The 22389-nt window shown below is 32.7% G+C and overlaps 2 protein-coding genes across 2 annotated transcripts in view; both read left to right on the top strand.

The window, feature by feature from the left end:
* LOC132732712 (RNA-binding protein 41-like) overlaps positions 1-21667 on the top strand; it is a 28442-nt gene extending 6775 nt beyond the window's left edge. Inside the window, exons 2-7 of the mRNA XM_060719185.1 lie at positions 15397-15564; positions 16197-16392; positions 16975-17105; positions 17703-18378; positions 18973-19120; positions 21291-21667. Of these exons, the coding sequence (XP_060575168.1) occupies positions 15397-15564; positions 16197-16392; positions 16975-17105; positions 17703-18378; positions 18973-19120; positions 21291-21385 (1414 nt within the window). The 3' untranslated portion in view covers positions 21386-21667. The remainder of the gene's footprint in view (positions 1-15396; positions 15565-16196; positions 16393-16974; positions 17106-17702; positions 18379-18972; positions 19121-21290) is intronic.
* Positions 238-3148, top strand: LOC132732716 (uncharacterized). The gene is made up of 2 exons (XM_060719190.1): positions 238-2939; positions 2975-3148. The coding sequence occupies exon 1, from the start codon at positions 272-274 to the stop codon at positions 2036-2038; it is 1767 nt and encodes a 588-aa protein (XP_060575173.1). The 5' UTR covers positions 238-271; the 3' UTR covers positions 2039-2939; positions 2975-3148.
* Positions 21668-22389: the final 722 nt, after the last annotated feature.

Here is a 22389-nt window from a genome sequence, read left to right as displayed (position 1 = left end):
TTTGTTCATGTCCCATGACAAATCAGTTTTAGTTTTTTGATATTAAAAACCCTAAATTGACTAAATGGATTGTTCAAATTTATGATCAAGACAAATTAATTGCACTAATATTTTCAGCATGGTGTTAAGTTTTCTGAAAGTTACAGTTAAGAGTACCTGGTGAACTTTCTTGTCTTTGTTTCATTTTGGAATAATGTAATTCTATACTTTTTTATGTCATTTAAGAACTTGTTAAGCAATGTTAAATGTTTGCACTTTATAATAAATTGAAATGGATAAAAAAAGATATTCATTTTGCTTATCTAGAGCCTTAGATACACTTGGATATAGTTATGAATGTATAAAACAGCGACAGAAGTCATGGAAACATTGTGGAGAATGTTTGACAGCAGATGAAGAAGAAAATGTTAGTGACATGATAGCAGGCAGCAAATCAGAGGGAGTTAGTCGGATATTTGAGAGCGATTTTGATTTGATGGTATCACTTGATGACTTCATATGCTATGAATTAATTGATGACATAAAAGAAAATGACATAGATAAAAGAGTAAAGCAAAGAGTGCTGTCAGCGACAAAGAATTATCAGTATGAAGTTGGAATGAAAAGTAGTAATGCTGAATCTGTTTCAGATACAGAAATATCTAGAGACAGTGATTACACAGCAAATATCCAAAACAACATTGAAGAAGCCAGAAAGAGATTGACCAGTATTGATCTCAAAATAACTAAATCAGAGCAAAATATTGCTGTCATAGAAAAAAACAGTATTGTGAAATATAATGGTATATTTTTGTTAGACAGTGAAAACATATCAATGGGTTATGCAGTGTTGAAAGTGGTTCATTTAAATGAACAAAAGTTACTCAAGTCTTATGTGCAGGAAAATTGTGCCTTTGTAGATGCCATAATTGAACTTGATGGAACTAAAGTGATTTCAAGTAGCCGATTTCGAGAATTTTCCTATAAATGTGATGAAGATGAATTTACACAGACTGTAGATGGCCCTGCAGGAACAAGTTTAGCTGATCCTTATAGTGGAAGTGTCTGCGATGTTGATTCTGTGTTCTGCATACCCTGTGTTTGTAAAAGTATAAATCAAGCATGGGTAAACCGTAAAAGGAATTATAGGTGGCCTTGTAAAGAGCTTATAGAAGAAATATCCAGACTTGATGGACATGTTGTTCCAGTTGGTAATAAAAAAAGTAAGACAAGTGATATTGAATGGAGAATTTGCTTTACCAAGTCTGAGGTAAAACTTATTCATTCTTTTAATGAGACACAAGTGAAATTATATGTGCTAATTAAAATGGTTGGAAAAGCTCTTTTGAAACCAATATGTTCAGACATTTCTTCTTATACTTTGAAGAATGTAATGCTTTGGCTGGCTGAAAAGATCCCTTTTGAAAGATATGAAATTGAGAATCTATACGGATTGTTGAGGGTTGCTCTAAAGTTTTTAAGGTATTCTATTGACAAAAGGTCATTACCCAATTACATGATACCAGAAAGGAATTTGTTTTTAGCAAAAATTCCAACAGATGAGAGAGAAAATGTGCTGAAAGTTCTGGATGGGATAATAAATGACAATACTTTTTTCATTACAAAATTTCAAGAACTAAATTTTCTTGCACAACATATGGTTATTTGTATAAATGAACCAGAACTTGCTTTTTATATGGAGAGGAACAGGGAACTTTTTGAGAAAATATTTTTGGAAAACTGGCGAGATGTTTGGGAATTTAGAACACCAGATTTTTTGCATACATGCACCAAACAGTGTATTTGTTTAACAGCAATGTTGCAAATATGTGACTTGTTAAAAGTAAGTTCTAAAACAAGAAATTGTGTAATAGAAAAAGTGTTTTGGTGGATCACAGGCAAAATGGGAGCAGTAGCAGCTGATGATGGGCGTACAAGCAGAAGTACATGTTGGTTTTGGAATGACTTTGGAGAGATTTTACCATTGTTTATGCAAGAGGAAAACAAACTGAATGCCTATAGAGTATTCATAGATTCACGAGAAAAAAAGAAATGTTAGAATAGATATATTCATGATTTAAAATTAAATGTAATGTAAAATAAAGAATAAACAGACTTATGTATACATGATGATGGACATGCAGTGTATTGCTGTTAAAAATTCAATTTGGCTGTAATTTTTAAAGTTTAATACATTTTTTAAATGTTTTTTAAAGCTACAGTTGATATCTTTATGCTAATAATACATATACATGTAGTAATATTTACAAGTACTTTTTTGTGTTGCCTCTACAGAGTAGTGGTGACATATAGGGATCACTTCTCCGTCGTCTGTCCGTCCGTCTGTCCGTCCATCACAAAACTTGTCCGGACTACTACTCATAAACTACTGGTGCAATTTCATCCAAACTTTACAGGAATGATCAGTACTAAGTCTAGTTGCGCATATTGTCAGCATTTTCCGGTTCAATGATTTTTGTCAGAGTTATGGCCCTTTAATAATTTTTTATTTTAAAGTTTGTCCGGACTTCTTCTCTGATACCACTAATGCAATTTCAATGAAACTTTACAGGATTGATCTGTAGCTCAAGTCCTTGCGCATATTGCACGGGTTTTCCGGTTGAATGATTTTTGGCCGAGTTATGGCCCTTTGATAAAAAGGTGTTTTTTTCTGTGTGTTGCCAGATACACAAAAGCTTGTCCGGACTACTCCTCATAAACTACTGGTGCAATTTTATCCAAACTTTACAGGAATGATCAGTACCAAGTCTAATTGTGCATATTGTCAGCATTTTCTGGATCAATGATTTTTGTCAGAGTTATGGCCCTTTAATAATTTTTATTTTTAAAGTTTATCCGGACTACTTCTCTTATACCACTAATGCAATTTCAATGAAACTTAACAGGATTGATCTGTAGCTCAAGTCCTTGGGCATATTGCACGGGTTTTCCGGTTGAATGTTTTTTGGCCGAGTTATGGCCCTTTGATAAAAAGGTGTTTTTTTCTGTGTGTTGCCAGATACGCAAAAGCTTGTCCGGACTACTCCTCATAAACTACTGGTGCAATTTTATCCAAACTTTACAGGAATGATCAGTACCAAGTCTAGTTGTGCACTGTCTGTCCGTCTGTCACAAAATTTGTCCCAATATGAAATTGGCCATCATGAGGCGACACATGTGATTACTGATCGCTCTTGTATTTATCATGAAAAAATTCATCTATCTGTTCTTTGTTGAGTATTTTGTCATAATATATTGGTCTTATAACACCATTTTCATCCCACTTCCAATAGGCATCGCTATTTTGAACACATGCTTTGTCAGCCTTCACTGCTTCACTATCATTCCTGCCAGTGACCCACCAAAATACTCTCTCAACAACAATTTGTTTCATTGTAGAACTTGCATTTACCATGTCACACAATGAAACAATTGCTTTCAGGCATGGAGATTGCTCTAGACAAAGTGGTAAAAAGATGTATACTCTGTCTTCCCATATTTCACGCCAGTTTTGTCGGAATAGAATTTCTAAATTTAGCCTGTTGGATTCCATGTATCGTATTAAATGGTGGTCATTTACAGCTATACGAATATATCTAGACAAGATTGAAAATTCTTCATATTTTTCTATAAAGACACATTTACAATTAATCACATCATCCAACACATTTAAAACTTCTTTTCTTTCTTCTTCTGGCAGTTTTCCAAAATATAAGTTTCTCTTTGGTATCATGTAATTTGGTAAATTTCTCTCCTTTATTGTATGTCTCAAATACTTGAGTGCCACCATCAGTAATCCATATAGATTTTCGATTATGAAGCATTCTGTTGGAATCTTTTCAGCCATCCAAAGTAACAGATTTTTCAGAATGTAAGATGTGATGTCAGAACATTTTGGATGAAGAATTTTCTTTCCTACAATTTTGATGAGGGTATGAAGCTTTATTTGTGTTTCATTGAAAGACTGAATAAGTTTTATTTCGGATAAAGTGTAACATATCCTCCATTCAATGTTGCTTGTTTCACTACCTTTGAATCCAACTGGAACAACATGACCATCAAGTTTTGAGACCTCATCTATAACCTCCCTTCCTGGCCACCCAAACTTTCTCCTCCTTTCTGACCACGACTTATTGATTGCTTTGCAAACACATGGTATGCAGAAAACTGAGTCTGAATCACAAATAATACCCAAATCTTTATTAGCGTCACTTCGACCAGCTGGCCCGGCAACTGATTCTGTGTACTCGTCTTCATCACATTCATAAGCTTTATCAGAAAACTCTTTACTTGAAAGGATACATGATCCATTTCTGTCCACCTTTGCAGAAGCTAGAGCTACCTGTTCTTGTATTTGGGTGTCCAGTAATTTCTTTTCTTCTAAATGCATCACTTTTAATATCGTATAACCAGGTGATACGTTTTCAGTGTCCATTAAAAACATACCATCAATCTGATTTTTTGTATCAGATTTATCAAGTTTTCGGCAAGCAACTTCATTTTGTGGGATATCTTTCACTGTTATAGTTTCATCTGGATCATTGAACATATCAACATGCCATTGAATATTATCAGCTTCGTAGGTTTCTTTTTCCTGTTCCTCTAGGTTGTCTGAGTTCTGGTTTGCTCTTTGATAAAGAATAGTAGTTTCACCCTTAAAGTCATTATTTTTGTGTAGAACAGTATCATCCTTGATAGCCACGTCATCTACGCTTCCATAGCATATAAAATTATTCAATGACACCATTAGGTCATAGTCTCCCTCAAAAACTCTGCTGACTCCTTCAGCTTTACTCCCAGCAATCAGATCTGTAACATTTTCCACTTCATCAGCGGTAAGATAGTCACCACAAAGTTCCCATGATTTCTGTCTATGTTTAATGCACTCATAACTGAAGCCAAGGGCATCCAGTGCTTCAGAAAGATAAAATGAATATTTTTTCCTATCCATTGTATTAAGGAGAGGAAAAAGGCATTTGACTATTTGTTTAGTTTGAATATACTGAAAGTACACGCTTCAACATACTTAAATCCTATAAATAGACATATTGATTTTATAAAAGTTTAAAACTTGATTGTATTTATTTTTTATATTATACAGGTAGTAAATATATATTGATCAAGGGAAATAAATGTATTGTGAAGACACAAAGAAATTCAATACACCATTTTATTTATTCAAGTAGTTAAAATTTTAGCATTTAAATTGTGCATTTCTGAATAAAATGAAACTAAGCAATTTTATTTGTATATTGCATTATTTTTAAACATTATTTTTATAACATGATTGATATTGGTAGTCAGAATTGCATTTTTGAAACCAAGAAAAACACAATTTGGATGATTTTTTGTTTTCATAACTTAATGATCAGTCTGTTTGGATCATGTTTTAAGATTTTATTAATTTTATTTAAGTATGTTTGTAATATCGCCTTCATTGGATAATTGAGAAATTTAAATAATTAATCTACACAACAACTGTATAGTAATGAGTTTTTTTTTGCATTTTCCCAAAATGAAAAAAATTATGCTCTAATATAACTTTGCATGGCTGTGTATAAACAAGAGGGCCATGACCTACTTGTATATAGACCCCCGGGCGGGGCAATTTAAACCCAAGGGCTTTAATTTGAACAAACTTGGTAGCCACCCATTAGAAGATGTTTCATGTTGTACTAAGCTCTAGTTTTTGGGGTTTTATACACATGTAGGGAAAACCAGTGACACCCCCCCCCCCTGGTGGGGTCAATTTTGACCCCAGGGCTTATATTTGAACAAACTTGGTAGACACTAAGATATTTCATGCTTAATATCTTAACTCTAGCTCTTTGGGTTTTTTTTTAAAGAAGATTTTTTTAAGTTTTAATTATACACATATAAGGAAAATCAATGACTGGGGGTCAGGGCCAATTTTAACCCCAGGGCCTTTATTTGAACAAACTTGGTAGACACCCATTAGAAGATGTTTCATGCTAAATATCTTACCTCTAGCTCTTATGGTTTTTTAAAAGAAGATTTTTTATACCCCTGAAACGATGTTTTGGGGGGTATATAGGAGTGACACTCGGTGGTCGGTAGGTCCAGCGGTCTGTTGCATTTTCCTTGTCCGGAGCATTACTTGAAGACTAATGGTTGGAATTCTATATAACTTCATACAATGGTCAAGCACATTGAGAGGAAGTGCAGTGCACAAGAACCATAACTCCATCTAATTACAGAGTTATTGCCCTTTGTTACTTTTCCTTGTCTGGAGCATAACTTGAAAACTACTGGTTGGAATTTAAAATAACTTCATACAATTGTCAAGCACAATAAGGGGAAGTGCAGTGCAAATGAACCATAACTCTATCTAAAGTAATTACAGAGTTATTGCCCTTTATTACTTGTTCATTGCTTTATTTTGTCCGGACCATAACTTGAAGACTAATTGTTGGAATTCAATATAACTTCATACATTGGTCAAGCACATTGAGAGGAAGTGCAGTGCACAAGAACAATAACTCCATCTTGACTAATTACAGAGTTACTGCCCTTTGTTACTTTTCCTTTTCCGGAGCATAACGTAAAAACTACTGGTTGGAATTCAAAACAATCTGATATACAATGGTCAAGCATAATAAGGGGACGTGCAGTGCACAAGAAGCATAACTTTATCTTGACTAATTATAGAGATATTGCCCTTTGTTACTTTTCCATTGCTTTTTTCTTGTCCAGAGCATAACTAGAAACTGCTAGTTGGAATTCAATACTATTTCATACAATGGTCAAGTATATTGAGAGGAAGTGTAGTGCACAGAAACTATAACTCTTTGCTTGACTTATTTAAAAGTTTTTGCCCTTTGTTACTTAAAAATTAATGGTTGGAATTCAATGAAACTTTATACAATGATAAAGGGCAGTGAGATGAATTGCAGTGCACAAGAACCATAACTCTATTTGGACTAATTACAGTTATTGCCCTTTGTTACTTTTTTGTCCAGTGCATAACTTGAAAACTGGTAGTTGGAATTCAATACAATTTCATACAAAGGTCAAGCACAATGAGAGGAAGTGCAGTGTACAATTACCATAATTCCATCTTCAGTATTTATAGAGTTATTGCCCTTTGTTCCTTTTCCTTGTCTTTCTGGACATATTACAGAGTAAATCAATAAAATTTCATCAATTGCCAACCACATTGAAAGGAAATGCAACATACAAAAACCACAACTATCTTTATTTGCCCACAACCATAACTCAATTTCAATTCTTTTACAAGGCATTCTGTTACTAGTAACATCCACATTTCGGGTGCTGTCTTGCGGGGGTATTAATCACATTTAGTGATAGTTCTAGTTAAGTTTTTACTATATACAAATATGGAAAATCAATGCCCCCCCCCCCCAAAGGTGCTGATTTATAATATTTTTGGAGATATTTACAAATTGATACTACATGCCAAATATCTATGCTCTGGGCTTTGTAGTTTCACAAAATAAGACTTAAATGTGTTTTCCTATACAAGTGTGTATAGATCAAGTGACCCTGGGGGTGGGCCAATATTGACCCCATTGGGCATGATAAATAGCAGTTTTGCAGAGTTCCACAAGGTTATGCTACATGCTATATAAGTTGGTTCTTGACATTGTAACTCTGCACAATAAAACTTACTGTTGTTTTTTTTTCTATGTGAGTCTATATACAATGTAAATAAAGTAACTCCCAGGGCAGTAAAGTGACTCCCAGGGCAGGCCATATATTAACCAAAGGTTAATATCAGTTTTGTGAAGGTCCATTAGGAAATGCTCCATGTCAGGAGTCATAATTTATATCTTTTTTGTAGAGGTCAATAAAGCAATACTACATGACAAATATTTAAACTCAAGGCATTGTAGTTTCACAAAATAAGACTGAAATGTGTTTCCTCATACAAGTGATCCCAGGGCCAATCTTGACCCAAGGGGCATGATTAATACCATTTTTGTGGTCAACAAAGTGATGTTACATGTCAGTAATCTTAGCTCTGAGTATCAGTTTAAAAGGGGCCAAACTCTTATAATATTAACTTTCTTCAAATAAATTGCTTTCAGGTTAATGCCCCTTGTTTTATAACTTTTCCTGGTCATGATTATCAAGGGTTCTGCGTTTCACGTTGCTATCTTTCATAATTTTGAAGCAGATTTGACAAAAAGTTAGAATGAGGCACAACTCTTAAATATATAGCTTTCAAAATAATGGCCCTCGTCTAGCAACTGGGCCTTGCCAAGACAAACAAGATATCCAAGTTTCATATTGGTACCCTTTTATAGATTTGAAATCATTCTGGCAATTTTGAAAAATAATTCAAATTAAAAAGCAGCATACCTAAGTATAGCATTCAGGAAAATGTCTTTGTCTTGCACAATGCACATGTACCTCAATAAGCAAGCATTCCAAGCTCTATATTGATACCTTTTAAAATGTTAGAATAATGGGCTACATTAAAGTTTTTTGCATGACAACAATCGACACAGTGATCATAATAGCTCATCTTTTTCTTCAAAATAGACCAGTAAGTGCAGATGGCAAAAAGTTTTGACTCTCAGGTCAGATACGAAATTTTAATTAAATTCTGTACCAACAAGAGGGCGATGATGGCCCTAAATCGCTCACCGGAGTCAGAATACTTGTTAATTTGGGTTTTTTAAAAGATTTTTTTTTCTATATGCATATAAGAAAATCATTGACCCCGAAGCAGGGCCAATTTTTACCCCAGGGCTTTTATTTGAACAGACTTGGTAGACACCTACTAGAAGAGGTTTCATGCTTGCTTAATATCTAAGCTCTGGCTTTTTGGTCTTTTTAAAAGAAGATTTTTTAGTTTTTACTGTATACATGTAAGGAAAATCAATGACCCCCGGGGCAGGGCTAATTTTTACCCCAGGGCTTTTATTTGAACAAACTTGGAAAACACTGCTTCATGATATCTAAGCTCTAGGTATTTAAGTTTTTTTTAAAATAAAAGAAGATATTTTTAAGTTTTTTTGTTTGGTTGCCATGGCAACTAGTTTTGCATGGAGTTAAATTCTTTGAACAATTTTTCAAGGTGACCAACAAAGGAACATTCCTGTGAAGTCTACATGAAATGGGCTTAGTGGTTTATGAGGAAATGTCGTTTAAAGTAAAAGTTTATGGACGAATGGACGCTGGACGAAAAACAATCACAAAAGCTCAGCATGTCTCTTTGTGAAAGCCGAGCTAAAAGTTGTTCTCTTTAGAAACCTCTCCCTATATTGCATGTGACCTCTGCTCTGCGTTGACTTATTTCAAATGCATGTAATTATTTTGAAGTTAACAACAAATAACAAAAGTGTATTTTAGAAGTTTTTCACACTGTTTTAATAATTGATAAATTTACAAAATAAGCACACATTTTCTATGTAGATGTTATTAACTGCTATCACACATTCATCATTGACCAGTCATTCTCATCATGATGCAGTGGCTGTCTTGGCTGAAATAGACAATTAGAAAAATAATTTTTATTATCATTCTTTTTTAGGAAATAAAATAAAACTTAAACTATACTGTTAAAATAAGTTTGTAATACTTATTTGTTAAGATTCTGAAATAATACTACTGCAGTGTTCCAATTCTGGTTCCTAGTACATTGTACTTAAATTAGGGGTAATATCTGTAATTTTCTTTAACTTTCAGTAAGAGATATACACAAAAATGTTGAATCTATGAATAAAGGAGAATACATGAATTCTTACATAGCATAGAAAGCCTTATGGAGTTGTTTGGTTTTCATTTTTAAAATCTATTTCAGCAACCAGTCCTCCATTATATAGTTTTGAAAATGTGATAAAATAAACAAATGGGTGGGGCTCAGTTTCTTAGTATTGAAAATATTGCCTGGAATGATTGTCCAGATCATACACTTAGTCTCTTATGTATAAATTCTGGCATGAATTATTGTTTCCCTATGTTTATCTCATAGTGGCCAGTGATAAATTCAAATTGAATGAAAGCCATTCATTAACAACCATGCATGTCAACCAGACTCAACTTTTTTCTACTACATGCCTTACAACATAAAGCTTCATCTATCTACCATATATTTCTCTCAGATGTTCACAAAACTGTCACACAGCAATAAAGCAAATGTGAACAAAATACATGTACAATTTCTATACATTGTAAGCATAATGTATGTAAAATTCCACTACAAATAATGGCAAACTTTCTCCGAAATTCAAGAAAGTAAAATCACTCATTTTTGTTTAACAAATTAATTCATTATCAGTCTAATTATCATCAATTCTAAAGTGAAAGGTTTGTACTATTCATAACACTGAGTCTTCATGATATGTTTTGTAATAAACAAATAAGTACATGTATGGACTCAATTAGTTATACAACAATGTCTGATTTTACATTATATTTATAAGGAAAACAATGCAGTAATGGCTTTATTTAAAAAATTAAAGATTTAAAACCCCTGTATAACCAGAACTTAACTTTGAGCTCAAGTTTTTTCACAAATTTCAATTTCTAAGATTTTAACAGGGAATCAAAATGCACACAATTTTCCGAGCACATTACTTGTCTGCTCTAATAATTACCCTCACAATTTTTTTCTCTAATCCAGAACATTTCTCTTTTGTATTCTTTTACATAGCAGACGAATATAGTAAATCAAAACAATTGAATAGTAACTTTAGAAATTTAACCGCATCTTGCTTATATATTTTGTAACATAAGGTCCAAATCCGTGTTGGGGAAATGACTTGGGGTGTACATGTTATATACACATAAAAAGAAAGTTAAATCTTGTAAAATTTTGTTAGAGATTTGTTTTTATGACTATTTATTACAGTCAATATTAAGTAAGTACATTTGTTTTGAAATTCAAAAGATCCATATGTCTTGAATACATGATATAACTATCTGTAAAGATTTATTTTTATGTTTAATATAATTTTAGGATAATATTATCCAATGTTACCTTTCTACTAATGGATAATTGGATAAATAACAAAGCATGCCTATTTATTAACAAGCATCATCTGTTAAAAATGAGAGTGCTTCATATATAAATATAAATGTTCTAGTCTGATCACCACATGATAAACCATCACGAGTTCATTAAGATTTATCATAAAGAATCATTCTAGAGAAAACCAGTTTAAGCTGCATTGGAAAACAGTCCCAAGTTAGTAACTTAGAAGATATTAAATCTAATATATTTGATATTTTTGGATGATAAAAGCTTATCACAATTAAGTATGTACATGTTTGCCTCAGAAGACAAAAGAAAATGCAATAAAGAAAACGGAATCCTTAAAGAACGCCCAAAACGACAAAATTGAAAATGTTGCAGGCTTGGTTTGATTGAGCCTGTTTATGGATAAACAATCAAACCTGTTTATGGACGGTACTCACTGTACTGGAAAGTGCAAGTTACTGTCCACGCCCCTTAGCACTGGCTTTAGCAGAATTCATCATTTAACATGAACTGGTAAAATTTAGAATTTTGTAACATCCCCAGAATGTGTTTATATGGCGGTTAATATCATGGAATGTGACACCTCAGTGCCATTCCATGAAGTGGCATATGGACCCCAAAGAAAAAATGTGTATGCCAATGGCAATAAAAATAAAATGGAATTTTGAAAGGGGATCAGACTGGGGATCAGACTGAGAGGTTATGAAGTATTTATTTAGAAATACTGGAACCACCCCGAGTTGGAAAAGATCAAATCTACAGAATTAAAAATGCCACAAACATGTACACACAATAAAATAATAAATAGTGATAACAACACAACAATAATGAGATACGAGAATGCAATAAAAGGGTTTCATCCATGCATGTAATCCAAGCTGTATGCGAACTTGATTACCTAGACTCCGCCATATGCATCTTCTTTACCTATATAGGCATATAAGTTTATCAACACTGCAATTTTCATTATTTGTTAAAAATGTTAACTCTAACTGAAAAAATAAATTTCACTAATTATTTGGATATTAAAATCTTATGAAACTTGCTAAAAATATCACTTGTTAGCCTGGCAGTTACTTGCAATTAACCATTAATTGAAAATAATAAAAAAAAAGGTCCATTTACATAATTTATATTTGCTGTTTTAATTCTTTTATATTAAAAGTTGGCGTGTTTTTGGGGTTTTTTTAATACTAGTATTACTATAAAAAGGTATTTAATATAAATAATTTCTGGTATACTGACCAACTGGCTTTCCGCCCTCAAATTTGGTTGCTTTAATTATAGTTGCATCTCCTCGTTTACTTGCTTCTTGCCTCAATTCAGGCTTCAGGGCACTTCTGACTGCTCTGGCACATACACTTGAGTATCGAATGTAGCTGAAAATATCATGTTACCACAACTTTTACACGGTTTGCAAATACCATTTTCTAAAGTAGTAAATTTATATGGGTCCCAAAAATGCATGCAATAAAAACACAGGCACCAGTAGCATTTAATATGAAATTCATGTTTAACCATTATAACTGATGGCATGCATTAATGCAATTTATGTTGTGGAATTTATGACAAGAAAAACGAGTCATTGTTTTGATGACTTAGTTTTTATACTGAAACATTCTCTTGAATATTCCTTAAAAACAAATTAAAACAAACAGATTTCTGTCAAGAATTTTATTAAATTACTCATCATGATTGTAACCTAGGATACCATTTCACTGGAAGAATAACAATTACATACAGAATTTATTCTTATTTGTTTAAAAAGTACGATAAAGGCTTATGCTTAATTGCTTACAGATAGTACAATTACAGTGTTTCTGCCAGAGCGCGTTTTTGGCGCACTATTTTCAGCCATGACGCAATGAAATTTAGTTAGTGCTTATTTTGTGACGCAAGAATTTCACCGTCACTGATTTCAACACAAGTCAGATATACAGACTATAAACCGTCAATTCAGTATAAAAATGTACGGAATGTTTACCGTGGGCTCCACTATAACTTTAATGAGAAATGAAATTTACCGGGTCCGTGGTCCGGCATTTAGCCAATTTCAACTAGTTAATAAACGCTTGCCTTTATACGTTACTGCATATATTGAAAGCGCCCAGACAAAATTATTTATTTTGTTGTCGTCATATTCTGCGAACGAATAACTGTCTGCTGGAAAATGCAGTCTGCGTATATGTTAGTGTTCATCTGTGCTGTTCTACAGAAATTAGAAACTTCGAAGGGAGCGATAGCGACAGGAGAATGTTTCTAATTTCTGTAAAACAGCTAAGGATGAACACTAACATATTTAGTGTCAAGCTTTATTTGGCCCTTGATTACGTCACTAGGTGGTACTATGAAGCACTATGAAAAATAGAAGGCGACTATGAACGAATTTCAATATAGTATCGACTTTCTTTCTTCTATGAAAATTAACACACATAATTTTTAAGAAATACAGCGTTATTATTGGATGACAAATAATCCAAAATAGCAGAGATTGACCAATTTCTTCACGAAAAATATACAAAATATTGTAAATAAAACTTATAAAGTGTTACCTGTTTTTTTTTTTACATTTTTGTTAAATTTATTGGCATGACCCTTATGAATTTGAAATGACCCCTAAAATATCATACAGGGGGTCATAAAAGACCCTCAGAAAATCAGAGCTGGCAGAAACACTGCAATTATATGATTTATCAATCAACTGAAACATAATACGGGGAAGTCAAAGACCGGGCCCGCGAAGCGGGTCCGGGCTTTGGCTTGCCCGGCTATAGACTACACGTGTATATTTAAAAGAAAATTCAAATAAAAAATAATTAAAAAATATATAGAATTCTATACCTATCAATGAAATTTTCAGTGTCAGTTTTAGTTAGGCGCCGCCATTTACAATGTAACTCAATGATAAAAGGCGGTGTATTCCGATAACGGAACAAATCTCAACTTTTCGGATTAATAATAATCGTCGAGTGTTCCGAGTGAAAACGGAAGTGGGTACATATAATAACGAATGATACCTTTAAAACGGAAAAATGAAAGGATTTTTTACCGACTTCCCCGTTCATAGGCTTTGCCTAATTTCATATTATTTAGTGAGCCTAATTAGGCTCAGTTGTCATACCATTCTCCCCCTTGGCTTTTACCAGTTCCTGCACTGATGTAAAGAAGATTAATGGTTGCCTTATTTGTTTGAAACTAGTTTCTATTTATCTATCTTCCATATATACCAAACCCTTTGCGGGGACGTAGACCTGTTGCTGTTGCAATACGAAACCTTACCCCACCCACAATTCTACAACAGGTAAATTTAAGTTTAGTCAGTCATGCATTCATTCTGCAGTAAAACATTTGCATTTGATGCACCTCATACCAAAGAAGTTAAAGTAACGTACTTCAAACCCGCCTGTCTCCAAAATGACGACATGTTTCTTCGTTTTAAACGGATAAATCTTCTAATTCTAACCGGTGACAAGGTCGTGCTTAGCCGGTGAAACAGTAAGAACGCACCAACGTGATTTTGTGTATATAGGTTTCAAAGTACTAAATACCTATCCATGACATATTTTTTTAACATACGTGATATTTCAAAATTCCCAAAAGACAAACAAAACCATTGACATATTTTTTTTAACATACGTGATATTTCAAAAGATAATATTTCAAATTCCCAAAAGACAAACAAAATATGAAAGGCTTTGTAAGCATTGTCTTTCAAGCATATGGAATATTTATGTGTTCACTGAACTGGCTCCAGTTTTCATTATTTCCTATACAGTGCAGTTAAACCTGTGCCAAAGACCACCTCCGAATAAAGATCATCCGGTAAACAAAGGCCACTCTTCAACAACCCTTCACTGATTAAATAGAACGTATTAACCTCCAAATAAAAGCATTTGTATATAAAGGTCATGTTTGATCTCTCCTTTGGATGGCCTTTGTTCACAAGTTTGACAGTACATTGTTTACTACATTTTGTTACACTTGTGATGAATTTAAACATATTAAAGTATCATGCAAATAAATAAAGCTTTTCAAATGTATTAATACATAAACCATGAAAGACTAACAACAGTTGTAGATCTATATGAGGACAATTTACCTAACTAATTATCTATCTTCATGTATTAATTCATAAGAATTAGATTTACATACATTTACAAATCATTGCTTTTAGATTTGTACATGATCTTTAAGCTGGGTTGTTTACCTTTTGTAAAAAGACATATATCTAAAGATATGTCATCATGATACTTAAAGCTGCATGCCTACCAATGAGCGAAAATATTTCAAGAAAATATCAAACTATATTTGATTATTTCGCCTCTTTTTTGGTAAAGTTAACTTAGTCTACAGTTATGTTGCATGTCATGTAGCTTGTTTTCAGTCAGAGTATTTTGAATAATGAATATAAATATTTTTTTGATAAAGACTTTATGTTCCTATTTCAGTGGTAACCCAAGACGTTATCAGAGTCATGATGTGGTGCGAATGGAGGCTGGAGTGCGGTCAAGGTCGAAGGTCATTGATGGTCCGCTGGAGTCCATTGAAACTGAAGGCCAAAGACAACTCAAATCTATGCTCCAGAAACAATTGGACACAAAAGTGACTTTACAACAGTAAGTGATACAAAATTCTACTTTTCCAGCTTCCAGCTAGTATAAAATTTTTAATTATTACAATATTCATGGGAATAATTTTGGTTATTGGTGTACATTTTATTTTACTTTTTAAAAACAAATTTTATGTTCAATGAAAGTAAAAGTAATACATACATGTATTTATTGGTGTACATTTTATTTTACTTTTTAAAAACAAATTTTATGTTCAATGAAAGTAAAAGTAATATATACAAGTATTTATTTAAGCTTGACAGTTGAACAAATTTAGTGTGATGGAATATTAACAAGGAAGCATAAAAATACAGTAACCTCAATCTGACACTTTTATTTGATTCTTGTGATTTTTTTAAACAAAAACACAGTTTTTAATGTTTTGTGTGATCCTGGTCTAAGAATCCATTGCAATACTTAAACAGAATACTTGTCCCAATATATGTATCAAAATGCCCGTACAGTATACCTGTTGAATCATCAAGTTTTACAGCAAATTTAAGTTTTTTGTGCCCCCAGTCTCGAAACAAAGAAGTTAGTTTACTGGAACAAAGAATTAAGTTTACTCTGACAAAGAAGTAAGTAGATAAAATTAATATTATTAACAATATTATTAACAAACTTTGTCATCATTACAGACAATTGGGACAAAAGCGAGAGTTTTCAAAAGGAGCAGATTATTTAGCGTCTCCAGAAGAATTGTCAGGGACAAGAAACCTAAGTGACTTCATTGCAGTTGGAGAAGTGGATAAATATATTGAAGAAATGAAAAATCTTGGACTGACCCACGAAGAAATTTTGTACAAGTTACAAATGGAGAATGATGGAAGTTTGGTAATAAGCTATTTATTTCTTATGCTAGTTAAAACTCTTTATCTGGACGTATTTGCATGTATTTTATGCAGTCTCGTAGTATGAAGTATGCTTTTGTAAAAATATTAACCAAAGGTTGGAGATTTTTCATTTCCAATCTTCCTTTAATTTTGACAATGTTCCTAAGTTGAGCATTACATCACAGCCTTAAGTACAATTAAAGCTTTTGTTAAGTAAATGGGCACTACACCTTTTTCCAGTTCATTTTGTACAAGAATTTATATAACATATTTAAAATAAAAAGAAAGTAATAATTAAAAGTGAAGCTGCAAGTCTTGGTTTCTCTTCAGTGTAGAAATATTAAACTTTTTCAGTATATTCATATAATGATTTCATTTCTAAACTGTTTGATATAAATTTCAATATTTTCAGCTATTGTGTTATTTAAAAAATATAGAATGTTTTATGGTTATTTTAAATGCATACTAAATAGCAAATGAAAAAAAAAAGATTAAAGTTGTTTATTATATAGACTTGCTTTAGAAATTTATTCTTATGAAAATTAGTATGAATTATCTTTATTTGTTTTCTCTTTTGTTTTAGCTAAAGAAAGGTAGATTGAGTAACCCTGACTTTACTGCATCAAAGTTGGCAGAGATTAATGACAAGATAGCTCAGAAAAAACAAAATCTCTCAAAACCTGACAGCTTTTCAAATGTGAAGCCATTATCCAGGTAAACTGTTATTGTAATGTTTGAATTAAGTTTCATATCAAGAGCTCATGATGACACTGTTGTATGCATTTTATAATTTATAAATTGAAATGAGGTAGGTGGGTTTACTGAAATTGGAATTGCGCCTCAGCTTTCCCTCCACCTGTAAAGCTAATGCCATATGAATTTAATAGTGTCAGTCTGCTTAAAACTCATGAAAAGAAAATTAAAAATAGCATAAATTAACGTCCTTATGCCAGTACACCAAGAATTGTTTAACTTGATTTTATCTTAGACGATCATGGCTTGATTTTTTCTTGGACAACCATGGTTTGCAGATTGACTTTCAGAATCCTATTGTTCAGTGTTTCATTTCTTTGAATTTTCTTAGCAACATTTTTAAAGAGAAAGTTGATCAATAAATTCTTTAAATGGATGATTCTTTCCTTGTAAAAATTGTTAACATTCAAGATTGATATTTATGTTATTTATGTCACTTTTTGAAATTTCAAGATTAAGCGAAGTGTTGATTGTCTTCATAATAGATATGTGATTAACAATTACCTAAATGTCAGCTTTATTGTGCCTACAAATACATTTTTAATTTCTTATTTACAGACATGAAATGGACCTTGAAAATGCAATAGCTACAGCGAGTTCTCAAAATAAATTCCTCCACAAAACTCTTATAAAGGAAAAAGAAACTAGTCCAAATGATCCCTTGAATTGTATACCAGAAATTCTTGAAAAGTTTTCCAGTGATGCACGTCTTGATACCAAAAAACACAGAAAGATGGACAAGAAAAGTTATAAAAAAGAGTGTACGCTAGAGTGCTGCAATCCAACATTTATTTCAGAATGTCCAGAATGTAGCAGACGCAAACTTGATAATTCACAAACTGAAAGCGAGGCTTGCTCATCATGTGACACATCATGTGATCAATGTCAGATGACATGTGACCATGAAATAAAAATTCAAACTTGTGAAGAAAAACCAGCAGACTATGTATCAAAAATTGAAGAAAAAAGTACTGAAAATAGACCGAAACTAGAGAAGAAAATTCATCAAAAGTCAACTTCTTTTACAGTAAAATCTATGAAAAATACAGGAATTTCTAAGCCAAATATGCCAGACAATTTCAGTGTACTAGATAATCAAGATGCAGAAAAAATAAGAGAAATAGAAAATGTTGAAGCCATTCCTGAGAGTGCAATCAGACAATATAAACTGACTGCTGAGGAAGTGAAAAAGTTACCAAGATTTGAAATGTACTCCCCAGGAGAACCTAGTCATGTAAGTTGTTTTTAAAGGTCTTTTACAAAAATAATGTAATTTTTGGTTGTTATTGAATGTTTGGTGAAAATATAAGGTTTCTGGAATATTTTTTGCTTTCTAGTAGTCACAAGCGGTAATATGTTTTAACAGCCACTTATAAATTAAAGGTCAGCCTTGTGTTTAGAGTGCCTACCTCGTTACCTAGGGCTCATAAATAAGAGCCCTAATGGGATCACATCCATGTTACTAATACTGGTTCAGTGGTTTTTTCACTTAATTGGTAAGAGGCCTTAGTCCTTTGCTTTTGGGAAGAATTATCACTAAAATTGCTAATTCAGAAAGTTAAAAAGCTGGTGTAGGTACAGATTTTTTGGGAAACGGCATGCTTTAAAAGAAAAGATGAAAAAAACAGCTGTTGGTCCAAGAAGGGGACTTGAGAGTGATTTAGATTAAGCCTTCATCATAAACTACATGTATGAACTAAAATGACTATAAAATGATGAAAGTCCTCATAAAAATGAAAATAAACATGTGTATTATTAATTGCTTTTTTATCAATTCATTAATTACATACAATTATACAAGATCTGATGATTGCTTTAATTTATACAGGTGCTATTTGTTAAGAATCTATCCCCAAAAGTCAGAGAACAAGATCTGGCGTCACTTTTTATACAGTTTCAAGATGATGATAATGATAGAATTGTGTTTAAACTTCTTAACGGACGGATGAAAGGACAGGCCTTTGTTACTTTTAGCAGTAAGTTTGTTTGTTTGTTTATTTGGGATTTAAGTTGCACCAACACTGTATAGGTCATATGGCGATGTTCCAGCTTTACTGGTGGAGGAAGACCTCAGGTGCCCCTCTGTGCATTATTTCAGGCCAAACGGGCAGCTGAGTACAACCACGACATTTCGTAAGCTAGCCGGATATCTTTCTCACATGAAAGAATCCAAAATCCTAACAGTTAGTATGACACATTCCAATAGTGTACAGTATCAACCTTCAATTGACTGAATTTTTTATCATTGGTTGAAAGTATTCTACAAAACTTGACAGAAATTCATTTCTATCCATTGTCTTTTCTTTAAATGTCCCATTTGACTGTTAATAATGGTCATATTCTGTCATGTGTCTTTCCACAATATGCTAGGCACTGATAAAAGAGATAAACTTCAATCAGGTAAAAGATATGCATAGTTCATGCAAATTGTGAAGTATTTGCTACTTTACATATTGTATTTTCTACTATAAAATAATATTGTAAGCTCACTTTCTATGGCGGGAGTGTCGCTAACATAGCGATTATGTAATGAATACTTTGTATTTCAATGCTGTTCTTTGAATATGCTCCTTTTAACTTTATTGTATGTTGATAACTCCCGTTTATTGTCCTTTTTGGTTTTTTCGCCGCCAAAAAGTCTTATTTATTACATTCCTTATAACTTACCCCATGCAATTCCCGGCCACAAATTTCACGCTTTTCATCTTTTCATGATGCATTGAAGCAAATAGAGAACCGCACGGTCACAGAAAGTTTAAGGTGTGGTTGTTAAAAAGTATTGTTAAAAGAAAGGAAAAGTGATTGAGATATAAAAGGATTTTGATGTAAAAATACATTTAGTTGTTAAAAAGTTGTTAGAGAGATAAAACTTTGTTGATTGTAAAAAGTAGAAAAAAAAAATGTTTAAAATTAGATATTAAAAGTAAGAAACGAAAAAAGTGTTTCTCTCACTTTCTATTGTGTTTACGACAATATTGGCAGAAAATAATTTGAATACTTTCAGCTCGATATCCCAAAAAAAACCAGTTATAAAAAATACCAACACTAGACGATCAGTAATCACATGTGTCGCCTATGATGGGCCAATTTTCATGTTGGGAACAAATTTTGTGACAGACAGACAGACAGACGGACAGTGCACAAACTAACCCTTGTACTGATTCATTCCTGTAAAAGTTGGATAAAAATTGCACCAGTAGTTTATGAGGAGTAGTCCGGACAAGCTTTTGCGTAATTCTGGCAACACCACAGAAAAAAAACACCTTTTTATTCAAAGGGCCATAACTCACCAAAAGTCATTCAAACCGAAACCCGTTGCAATATGCGCAATGGACTTGAGCTTACAGAATCAATCCTTGTAAAGTTTCATTGAAATTGCCATTAGTGGTATAAGAGAAGTAGTCTGGCAAAACTTTAAAAAACTAAAAATTATTAAAGGGCCATAACTCAAACAAAAAATCATGAACCGGAAAATGCTGACAATAGCACAACTAGACTTGGTTTACTGATCATTCCTGTAAAGTTTGGATGAAATTGCACTTGTAGTTTATGAGGAGTAGTCCGGACAAAGCTTTTGTGTATCTGGCAACACACAGAAAAAGAAACCTTTTTATCAAAGGGCCATAACTCAGCCAAAAATCATTCAACCGGAAAACCCGTGCAATATGCGCAAGGACTTGAGCTACAGATCAATCCTGTAAAGTTTCATTGAAATTGCATTAGTGGTATAAGAGAAGTAGTCCGGACAAACTTTAAAATTAAAAATTATTAAAGGGCCATAACTCTGACAAAAATCATTGAACCGGAAAATGCTGACAATATGCACAACTGGACTTGGTACTGATCATTCCTGTAAAGTTTGGATGAAATTGCACCAGTAGTTTATGAGGAGTAGTCCGGACAAGTTTTGTGACGGACGGACGGACAGACAGACGACGGAGAAGTGATCCCTATATGTCGCCACTACTCCGTAGAGTCGACACAAAATGGAAGATTAAGGGTCAATTTAAGAAATTCAGCAAGATTAACATTAGGGAGCCTCTTTCTTAATATTGTTTCTTGCTTTCCTCAATCGACAATTCTATTTTTAAGTAATCTACGTGTTACCATTTTTCCGATTTAAAACAATGATTTTTTATATTTCAGGCACAGATAAAGCAAGTCAGGCCCTGGAACTTGTTCATGGATATGATTTTAAAGGGAAACCTGTTATAATTCAGTTTGGAAGAAAATCGTCATGACAACATGTTGATATGTTTAATATAACTGGAAGTGTCATATGGAAATGCTGTAAATGCCCACAAAAGCTGTGAAAACGTTTAAATAAGATTACTAATAATATGTTCAAATTCATCTGAGATATAAATTAATTTGTGACTGATTAAGAATGTTGTATTTACATTATGTTGCATTATAAACCAAATTTTGATATCTTTATTTGCTGAACTGGGATTCAAAGCAAATAATTTAAGATTGTATCCTGTAAATATGTTGACCTCATTCTGTTTACTATTTATTAAAAATATGAAATAACAAAATGTTATTTATATCTTTATTTCAAATGTTATAAAACATTATGCAAAAGATTTTATTTGCAAGTGATGACAATGTGTTTTCTTCAGAAATCAATTTTTCATATATATATAATTAATTTCACATATTTAGAAAACAAATACACTTTTTAATAAATAGATAATAATCTTCATAAAAGTCACTTGTCTTTAGAGGATTTTAATTCAATTTCGCTATTTCGTTTTTTTTCTGGGGGGGATATTTTTTTGTCTGTTTCAAGTTTGCCTTTAGCTTCGACAAAATCATTCAGAGTCACTGGGCATCTTGTGCTAAATTATGTTGCCGATGATGCCATTGTTTAACTTATCAAAGATGCCTTGTTCATATTTAATTGGGGTAAAAACCCTTCAAAAAATTTTAAATTTGGGATCTTTTCCTAGAAAGCCATAAAGGGAATGGGGGGGCCCACGGGTTTTCTTTTAAAAAACATTTCAATGTTTTTCCCACTGAAATTCATTTATCACATTTCCACGGGAAGTTTTTGGAAAGTTAAAAACCACAAAAAATCTCCCTCCGGGAGTTGAAAATTTGGCGGGTTTAAATCTAAAATCACCTAGAAGCTTTTTTTAAACCTCATTTTTTAAATCTTTTGTCAAAAAGAAGCTTTTTTTTAAAACCTTTCAATCCGATTTCACTATACTCTATTTTGATTAAATTTTTCTTGGAAAATATT

The sequence above is a fragment of the Ruditapes philippinarum genome, unplaced genomic scaffold (assembly GCF_026571515.1).
Source record: "Ruditapes philippinarum isolate M1 unplaced genomic scaffold, ASM2657151v2 ctg3840_1_1_1_1, whole genome shotgun sequence".
In the NCBI taxonomy this organism is placed as follows: domain Eukaryota; kingdom Metazoa; phylum Mollusca; class Bivalvia; order Venerida; family Veneridae; genus Ruditapes; species Ruditapes philippinarum.
The sequence above is the reverse complement of the archived record's forward strand: the minus strand, read 5'-3'. Positions and strand labels throughout refer to the sequence as shown.

Excerpts from the sequence above, each read along its gene's own strand:
- LOC132732716 (XM_060719190.1), top strand. The coding sequence starts at position 272 with ATGGATAAAAAAAGATATTCATTTTGCTTATCTAGAGCCTTAGATACA.